At 37.4% G+C, this 10,693-nt stretch overlaps 1 protein-coding gene across 1 annotated transcript in view; it reads right to left on the bottom strand.

Moving 5' to 3' along the window:
* TBC1D5 (TBC1 domain family member 5) overlaps positions 1-10,693 on the bottom strand; it is a 319,386-nt gene that overhangs the window by 49,030 nt on the left and 259,663 nt on the right. Inside the window, exons 16-17 of the mRNA XM_039390635.1 lie at positions 9,893-9,978; positions 3,181-3,477 (exon numbers count right to left, since the gene is read on the bottom strand). Coding sequence (XP_039246569.1) covers positions 3,181-3,477; positions 9,893-9,978 — 383 coding nt within the window. The remainder of the gene's footprint in view (positions 1-3,180; positions 3,478-9,892; positions 9,979-10,693) is intronic.

Below are 10,693 nucleotides of genomic sequence, written 5' to 3'. Positions count from 1 at the left end.
AATGGGATTAATACATTAATAGGAGGAACTGAATTTCCAATTAGGTGTCTGGATACTTAGTGTAGCTGTGATTTGTAATGCTGAAGACTCATCTAGAATTCCAGGCTTGCAATTATGTGTTTGTTTTTTTTTTCTCAGTCTCCTGTTTTTCATTTACATTATCTAAATTATATCCATTTTTTCTTACAGAAATTCAGCAAGGATCAAAAATTTGTAATGAGAAATAATTTCAAGTGATTATGTAAACCAACCATTCCTCATATAGAATACAGCAGCACAAATGATACCTGTCACTGCTGCGGCTTTGTGAGTGTTAATTGTCTAAACAGAGCTGTTAAAACTGGGATAAGATTATTTTGCCAGTCCTGCAAGATATTTTGTTACCAAGGACTTCTTCACACTTAAAAAAAAAGTAGATCAGGCAATTAATTTAATCTCTTCAAATTTAAAACTCTCTACATATTAATATAAATTATCAGCACTACTTGAGCATTCAAAACCTAAAAGGACCTATACAATATGAGAAAAAATGGATAACTTATGGCTTGATGCCTGTTAGATTTACAGCACTTCAGCCTGTTATACTGTCCAACTGAGCATCTGTGTTAGATCAACCAGAAGCGCAAATGTCTATCAATTTAAATCCTAAATCCATGCCTCTGCCTACCTCAGCTAAATAATCAAGCTCCGGGAGGTTGAGTAGAGCTGAAAACACAGTGAAGAACAAGAACATAAGACAATTAGCGACAGCTAGTTAGTAACTTGGGAACCTTATATTGCCAAACCATGCCAAATAGCATTTACATACTCAAAAGCTACAAGAGAATCCAGTGCTAAAAAGGCATGTAAAAAGTTCAGCACAAATATAAGTAGAATGAGAGCTTCTAAATTCTAAATCTTAATGCCTGGGACGGAAATACCAGAAGCTTCTCGTAGCTATGGGGAGTGCCCTCATTCACTGGAGGTGCTGTACATCTCTTTCTTTAGGTGGTGATACTGTTCTTCTCCACAGAACTGCAAAGACTTATTCTTGCTTTTAAGGTGTGATGGATACGGTGCTGAGCTGTATACGAAGGCATCTGTATCATGCTTCAAAAGGCTTTTTAGCCTTTCTCTGCCACAGTGTCATTGCAAATAGGGATTTTTTTTTTTTTGCTAAACTATTCCTACATTTAAACTTACTGCAGAGGGAATTCAGCCTCTAAAAGACTTTACATTTCCTTTGTTATTTTGTGTGTCTCTTTAAAAATATAAATTATGGCACTTGCAAACACAGTTACCAGCCATCATTTAAAATTTCTATCCAACTATGGGCAAAATACTGGTAACTGTACAGGTCTGGAATAACAAGCATGGCACAAATATGTAAAACAAAACTCACTGTCATCTCAACCTATTAAAGAAAAAGTATATTTACATTTTGTTGCCCTTAAATTACTTCTGCAAGGGTTGTACCAAATATGGATAGACAGAGTATGGTGAGAGGAAGCTGCAAGTACTGAAGTGTTTCAGTATGTTTTATTTCCTCTTACCATGAAAATGCTTTGCGCCCGACATCATAAATTCTTAGTAACTTTACCAAATCATCATATTCCTGTTGATAGAGAAGTATGTGCATGGCTTGTACATGACAATGACCAAATATAACTACAATTTTTTATTCTGATTCTTGTATGGGAAGTGTCAGGTGCATTTCCTAATGATGCAACATATTAATTGGCACATACAAGTATAAAAAGGGTCATCCCTGACCAGCCAGATCACGATTAAGCTACAATTGATTCCACCTATAGAAGTTGCTTCAAATTGTACGCTTTTATTATATTAAACAGGGAAAGAAAATAACCACTTGAGGACCACTTTTCAACTCAAAAGGGAAAAAAAGAATATCGTGATAAGGGAATTATGGAAAATGTTTTTAAAAAAGCAAACAAAAGGTCTCTCCAAAACTGTGTAAATAATTTTGTTCTACGCCTAATTTTACCTCCATTGTTGTGAACAGGATTTGCATCAAAGATTCACTGCACTTCAGTTTCACATCTGTGCTGTAAAACCCTTGCTGGAGCAATTTCTGAGATTATTCTATGATTCTGACAGAAGCTGCATCTCTGGATTTTGCCAAGCAGCTGCAGTGGTCCTCACAGAAGTGCCTGTATATCTGTCGCTTCAAGAGAACGGCTGTACCTTTCATTTCTGCTCCCTCAGTGTCTGCTGGGGATGCAATGCATCATGGAAGGACTAACTTTGGACCACATGGTTGCCAGAGGAAAGACAAAGAACACCAACTTCAGCTACAAAGTGTTATTTCCCTTCTCTTACACTTTTAAATCCACTGAAAATAAATGGTGCAATCCTATGTAATGGTTCAGGGCAACCAGCACCAGCCCCCAAACTCATAACCATGACTTGGGATGAGTTGCTGGAAGCAGCAGATACTGTTGTGCTCTACATACTCCTTGTAAAGCACATACTGCCATAGGCTGGCTGAAGATGAAAAGCAGTAAAAAATACCCTGAGCATGGCAGAGTATAGGAAACAACTACCAAAGCTGAGCTTTTGAGTTTGTGGTTTGAATAAGCTGCTCCCAAGAAATATAAAAAGAAAGGCTCAAGAAAAAGAAGCAGTGTTTACTAAATAAAGTGCAGAGGGTCATCACAAATTATTAAAAGACAAATTCATGTTATTGGTCAAATAACTTCTTACATAAGCTCCTCACTTTCTAAAGGGAGTGAGAATTTGTTTATTAAGAATTACTATGGAATTGACCTTACTTCCTTCACTTGTATTTAGCTAATATTTTTATGCATGGGATTTGTGCCAATAACCTGGAAAAGCATATATGAAATTAGTCTTACAGTTAAAAATAGGTTGCATTTGAAAAACAAAAAAAATTAATTGGCTCATGTTTACACTAACAATGTAGCTTGTTGGTATGTCTGATGCAGCTTCTGGTTAGTATTTTTTTAAAGGTTTAAAACTTCTTACAGTATTTGCACACTCTTAAGATAGCATCTAATTCTGTATTACACTGCAAATGTACTGTTGTACTTGGCACAGGTAGCCTGCCTAACAAAATACTTTTTTTTTGCTGTTTCCTCCAAATATGTACACGCTGATATAAAAATCAAAAAAATACTTTCTTAAGGCCTTAAGATGTATGATGAAGCTTCCCTCTGTCACGGCACTGTCACACACGTTTCTCCTTTACCTTTGCCCAGCTGAACTGGCATGCTTTCAGACTTCATCATCCTCTGCTGCTGCGACTGGTGGTGCTGGTGCTGCTGGTGGTGATGATGGTGCTGGGGGGCTTCCACTGTACTCCTGATGGGCATGGAAGTGGGAGGAAAGCTGCTCCCCCCTGTAGGAGTGCCCACAGCCCCACCTGAAGCCATAGCTGGAGCAATGAGCTTTCGGCCAAAATTCAGTAAGCTGTTGGACACTTTGTTAATGTTCAGAGGGGCAGCCTTAGCACTGGCGCTGAGAAAAGAAGAGAAATCATCACATCATTGCCAATGGTTTAAACAGACACAGCCATACATGTATCAGTCTCCAAAAGTGGGAGGAAAAAATTGAAGATTTGAATGTTATGAAGAGGGTGTTTTACTACAGTTATACTGGAATACACGCAGAGACCATAGAGACTGTGAATTTTTCACAACCAGTAGTGACAAATTTTTCTGGTCCTTTCTCCCTGAAAAATGCAGACCAACCCCAAACAAAGCGAGTTTGCACCAATTTTCTAAATTTTGCTTTTAAAATTGCATAATTTACATAGTTTACATAATTTACATAATTTAAATTAAATTACATAAAAAAAAAGAAAGAGTGACAAAAAGCAAACCAAGCTTTACAGAATTGAAAACTTTATAAAATTGATTTTTTGCACTCTTACTCAAAGACTGCTTCAATATTTACTTCTGCTAGATTAAATTCTCTCAAATGGTTAAATTTACTCAAACCCAAACACTTCTTTCAGCAAGAAAAACCAATAGTAGACTGTACTTTTAGGTTGGCAGAGCTAGATGTCCCTTGCTCTTAGTTCACTTTCTGCCCAGCCCAATCATTTCAAGCCAAGCACTTTTTCAGGACAATCCTGATTTCTAAAGTGATTTTGCTAAAGGACTGCTTAAGGATATAACACATATACTGAATTATGATCCTTATCATTGTTATATTTTTAACTACAGTGGCTATTTAATTCACTTCAGTTATATGCAACATTAAGAATGAGGAAATTGTCGAACCATTTAATCTGTCTAAAATAAAGAGGCAAAGAACCTTCTAATTCCCAGTAGAAGTGTTCGGATAACCCACAGATCAGCAAAGCCATTTTTATTTGTTCATGCAATAATTTCCTGGTTTATATAATTAATGCTTGAAATACCCTTCACAGAAATATATCAGAATCACAAAGACCTTTTCACTCTTGAGGTTTTATTTTGATGATTTGTACTTCCATGATATAAACAGCTGTCTTTTAAAAATGTGAAGAAATGTAATTAAAACCAATACAATCGCTGTACTGTGGAAAAAAATTGCATTGCAATGTTTTGGGGAAGTTTAACTAAAAATAAACTACAAATGAATTAATATGGGCGACTTGTAACTTGTACAAGCACCTCGAAAAGTAATTTTGATTTTGCTTTTCATATAATTTCTCTATTTGTCTCCAGAGATTTTTTTTTTAGAATACACAATACAAATGCGCACACACACACACACATAAAGCACATCCAGAAAATAACAACAGCTGAGTTGTTTAGACTCAGAATAGATACTCAGAATAGACAGAATAGGAGAGATATCAGAAGGAAGTATTTGAGCCTGCACACTCACGAGATACAGCTCCAAGCTGTATGGGGCATTTCTGCCATAAACTGGTGATGAAGAACGATGGTACTTGGCATTTTTTTGGAAGACCAGCAGTGCAGAGACTGGGGTCTAGTGTTACTTCCCAATTTGTGGAAGCTGAGAAGGAATGATTGCTGAATAATAATTACCGGATGTTTCTGCATCTCCCCATTTTATTGACTGCTGCCAGTATTACAAAAAGTCTTCCTGTAGTCACCTGAGAATGACTGACAAAGTCACTATAAAGACAGCATCGCAGAACTATAAAATACTCTTAAAGATGCCCAAACAGTTTCAAAAGCAAACTGAAGAGTTGTGAGAGGCTGAAATGTTAAAGGTAATGATTTAAAAAACCCCAGACATTCAAAAGCAGCAAGTGCTTTGCTTAGGGCAAGGTTTGCACCCTACAATTGAAAGGGAGGAGGAGAGGTCTGGGTGTAGTGGTGAAACCTCTGATCTGCATAAGAACAGCCCAGGTGCAGAAGGGGTTAGTATCCATCCTGGAGGATGACCATGACAAACCAACCTTTGTTTTGCAACAAGCTGGTTTTTCAGAAGCAGATCCTGTGGAGATAATGCTTTTTATCATGCTCATTTCCTCTCTTTCACAAGTGGCTCAGGTATAAAAATACCCCTGCCCCCAGGTGATTCACACATAAGCCTGAAGGTATTCACCCCTTCTGATGGGGCATAAATGGGTCAACTATGCTGATGTGAGAGGCAGCTGTAATGTCTCAGAAGGTGTCTTAAGCCATCAAAGACCCCCAAAGCACCCCCAAACTAATTTCTGGGGCCTTCCACCAGACAACTAAGCATGATCCACAGTGTTGCAACAGACAGTGTAAAACTGCCCCCCCCTAGGGGAGGTACCTGGGTGTTCCCACTTGAACCTTAACATATATTAATCCATTGAACTTTGTGTTTTGTGGGCTTCCCCTGCCCCGATGGATCAAGACCGTGACCATCATCTCAACCAACAGACATTGAAATTGCATGAATCAAGTCTCGTTGCTGGATTCATGGGTGGTGATATCTTTCCTCTCTGCTAGTTACTGTTACCCTTTCTTTCTTTTCCTTATACATATTTCCTTAAGTGATATCTTTATATTTTATATTGTTGCATTTCTATAGACAATAACCTAAACACCTATATACCTCCTTTCCATTGCAACCAAATAGTTCTAAAATAAACTTGCTATCTATCTATCTGTCTATCTATCTATGTATCTATCTACCATTCACTGTGGTTCAACTCCAATCTGCCCCAAGGCATCTCTTAACAAGAACCTCAGTTATCCCACCTTCCTGGGTCATAACAATAGTGCCAATGATTTTAAAGAAGAGGGCTTGGTTAAATGTTTGTTACTCTTAAATTTTACTCTGCTACTACACAGCAGATTCAGTTATTTATCAGTTCTCCAAGATGTTGCTCAGATACTTTAGTTAAAAAAAAAAGGGATTTTTTTCTATTCTATCTCATATATGTGGCATCAGAAGAGTCAGCACAGGGCCTTTTGTTTAATGCCTTCTCTATTCCAGAAAGAAAACTATTGAGGCTTTGAAGGTGGAAAAAGAAATATCAAATTCTGGCTTAGCAGGTATCAACCAGTTATCAACAGTTGCAATAAATCTAATTACATCACTGATTTTGGGAGTCATACCAGCAATGACTTGGTTGAGATTCAGAATCCAAACTTCAGTATATTTGGCATATTTTTTCTCTCAGTCTTCTGAAACCAATCACCAAAATTGGAGATTGGGGTGGTATGTATCACTCATTCTCCTGAAACATCACCTTAGAAGGAAGATAATGGCTTGCACATTGAGTCCTAGGTTTGTATTGTCTCTAGGTCTAGAACCTTGACAATCACTAAAAAAAACCCCTTGATTGTGCACAAGAAATTATATTTACTAAATCATTTTCTCTGACAGGCTACCCAAGCAACAAAGCCACTGGAAACTTTGAGACTGCACCACTGGAATCACGGTGGTCCACAGATGCAGGAGATAAAGCTTATAAAGAAGCTCATGTATATTTGTGTCCACCAGCTTGTTTCTTTCTTGTTTCTTTTTTTTTCAGCTATATTATGCTTAATAAAAAGTGGCAGTTTTCCTTCTACACCACTTAATTTGCTGCTTTGACACATATGTACACCAGGACAAGTCACAAGTATTGAGGCCATGTTGCTGAGAACACAGCTGCGCTGGGCGGGGCACGTCTCAAGGATGAAGGACCACCGCCTCCCTAAGATCTTGCTTTATGGTGAACTTGCCACTGGCTGCCGCAAGAGAGGAGCCCCGAAGAAAAGATACAAGGACTCCCTGAAACAACATCTCAGCCTTGGTCATATTGATCAACATAACTGGTCTACTTTGGCCTCAAATCGGGAGGCCTGGAGACACACCATCTATAACGCTGCTGTCTCCTTTGAGAACGCACACAGGATCACTCTTGAGGAGAAAAGACAACGCAGAAAGAATCGTGCCTTGCAGAATATACCATCTAAGGAGCCTTTCTGCTGTGCATTTTGCAACTGGACATGCCTGTCTCGTATTGGCCTCATTAGCCACCAGCGTGCTTGTAACAAATGTTGATAGAGCCCTTCCCAAATCTTCGTTCGCGAAGCCCAGCCATGATGATGATTCATATGGTTGGAAAGAGACTTTTTGAGAAACTTCACTTCACCGGAATAACAAACATCAAAACTCTATAAGCCTTTGTATCTGACACATGATTTTAAAAAATGCTTTCAACAGTACCCTGCAAGCATCTTTTATAATTATAAGGATAGTTATTGCAGCTCCTAATACCTGTGGTGTGATTTGGCTGTGCTATGAACTGACACTGCTAATGATCAGCTCAGAACACATACAAACACATGAAAATTAAATGATGCTATCTAAATACCTTCTCAAGAGGTGGTTTTATTAAATATATTGTAAAGTAAAATCTGTACAATTTCTCTGAATCACAGCTTCAGAAAAAGAACAGTGAGGGGTCACATCTCTGGAGAAGTTACAATAAACTGAGACAAAGTTCTGGAAAATAAGAATAATGTGCCTACTTCTTACATCTAAATGTCTGATATATTAATGCAAAGGATGATTACAGCCATTAAACATGGATCAATGTCTACATTTTAGCCATCTAAATGTACCAGACATGCACAACAATTACAAGAAAAATACTGATTGATTATGTTGTAGAGTTATCAGCAGATGCATTTAAAAGTAAGGCATCAGTTTAAAAATACGAGTATCAAGGAGACGTGCATTCCATCTATGAAGCAAACAATTTTGTTTCATCACAATAAGCATCATTGACCTTGACTGTGAATGGTGTATTTTTAAACTAGCTGTAGGAAGATGATTCAATCTCTGCAGTTTTCTGCTAAGATGGAAATGCTTTGTTTTAAGGAAGCCTTATTCAAAGGCATTTCTCTTTTCAGTAAGTAATCATTATGAGAGATAAATATATGAATATGACCAATTAAAAAGTTTTATATGTGATAAAATAAGCAATATATAGTAGAGATTTAGCAAGATATTTTAAACATATCGTTGAGCCTGTGGAATTGAAGATGAAAAAGACTTGGTAGTTGATTTAATCCATCTCTACTCACTGCAGAAACATTTCCTAGTTTTACATCTTCCGGTTGGCTCTTTAGTCCAGTATTAAACAGATTTACCACATTTGACCTACTCTAAATGTTCCTGTTTTGAGATAAATTTATCCCAGCTATTATTCTGTCTGAACTATTCTAAACAATTTAACTCTGAGATTAGCTCAGTTGCTCAGAGTATGGTGCTAATAACACCAAGGTCACAGTTTTGATCCCCTTAGGGGCCAATCACTTGACAGTTGGACTTGATGATCCTTGTGCTGGGTCCCTTCCAACTCAGAATATTCTGTGACTCGGAATTCTGATTTATCAATAACTTCACACCTCCTTTGGTGGGAATTCTGTGTATATGTGTACAGTTAACTTGTATTTCTACATAGATTTAACTGACTTAATTTTTTTCTTAGAATTTAGGTTTCCAACAGGTGTCATTCTTGTTTAGGCTTTATGATTTACTTATTTTTTCAAAATCCTTGAAACATTTCTTTTTGAATCTTCAAACAACTTATTCTTCCAGTTTAAGCAACTTCTGAGAGAATTTTTCAAAAGAGTAAGTATGTAAAATATGAAAATGCAATAGAATGCAGTAATTTTTGACACTTGTCCCCAACTTTAAAGCCTGATTTAAAAGAAAAAGATGCTTTTGCAGTCACTCTACTCAGCTTTAATTTCTGCTCCTTTGTCCATTTTTAAAAGCTTTTCGATCTAGTCCATTTTAATTTTAGCTGGCTTTTAATGTAGTGCATTAAATAGAATGTGACAGAGGTGCAAAGATCCAAAAGCCAGCAGGTTTCCCATGTATCAGCAGGCATAGGATACGGGTGGGGCCACATGCAATCCAAGAAACTGCCTGTAATAGCAGTTTCAGTTGAAGCATTAGGTCTTGTGCTGGCTTGCCCTGCAGCCACCAGCCATCAGCAATTGGCACCCACCTTGTGGCCACCCAGATGATATGATCTTGAGAAGGAATTTTAGCATTATTGATACAAACCATTTCTAAAAGAAGGGAGGAAAAGTTTTGTAAATATTACTTCAAGCTGGATTTACATCAATTCAACTTAACTTAGCTTCCGGTACGTGGATACTCCAGATTGCGATCAGACGTGCTATCGGAACTAGTTCAGCTACAGAACTCACATTGGCAACGTTTTACCCCCTGCTTTTACTACACATGTCATTGTGTGCCAATGTCCTTAGCCTTAAAAAAATGCCAGCGAGTGACTGCAACGCTATCTGTAAAACCTCAATTTTTTTGCTCAGTAATAGGCAAGGGACAGATTCAAAATAAATGTCATGAAATAAACGCATGTGCTTCTAATGCTGCTTATATAATTCCTGTTTGGGATAAACGTGACTGCTGAAACATTTTGTTTATGTTCGGTCTTAGTTCGGTGAACACATATTTAGAAATAGCTTACCGTGTTTTGTTCATCAAGTCTGCTCCACGTGCTTTGTAATAATCTAAATTTTGTTGGAACTGATGAGTCACTGGTCTTGGATTTCGCTAAAAAATAAAAAGATACCTCATTGCAACTTTCAGGGAGATTTAAAGCAGAGACATGAAATATGTTTATTAATGAGTACTAGAAACTTAAGAACATTTTCTTTTCCCAGGACCTTGGTTTCTCAAGGCAGTAATGTCAGTTACATTGAAGTGAAGACTTAAAATACTTGAAATAATACCAGTGGTTACCAGTAAGTCCATTCCATGCTCACAGAAAAAAAAAATTAGTGTTCTTCCACACAGCGATGAGGCTGTTGGCCGTAGTGGTAACATTGCTAATTAAATCAATAATTCTTGGACAAGTACAGATACTGATCTGATTTCTTCCTTCAGCTCAGGTATATAGAATTTTACCACCTCCAAGCTAAAGTGATATGTTTTTAAAGAAAACAGTAACAGTAAAGAGAAACTATAGCAAACATTTTGAACTCAATAACATCACTAGCAGTATCTCTGTTAAGCAAAGAATTAAATTTAGTGAGACAACCTGAACATTCCCACTAGATGGCACACAGAGCCTTTATTTTCTCTCCAAATTTCACCCTACTCAAAACTGAGGCTATGAATAAAGAACTGTTGTCCTATAACAAAATGTAGATAATTAATACTGAAGCCATTGCTATTCTCCCATTCTGACACAATGGAACCCTTTCATGGAGTCACGCTGCCTTCAATAATTCTGAACATTGATTAAGTGTAGACTGCAGTATATGCA

This window comes from Pipra filicauda, unplaced genomic scaffold, assembly GCF_003945595.2.
Source record: "Pipra filicauda isolate LSUMZ 115617 unplaced genomic scaffold, ASM394559v2 scaffold84_size4826128_pilon, whole genome shotgun sequence".
In the NCBI taxonomy this organism is placed as follows: domain Eukaryota; kingdom Metazoa; phylum Chordata; class Aves; order Passeriformes; family Pipridae; genus Pipra; species Pipra filicauda.
The sequence above is the reverse complement of the archived record's forward strand: the minus strand, read 5'-3'. Positions and strand labels throughout refer to the sequence as shown.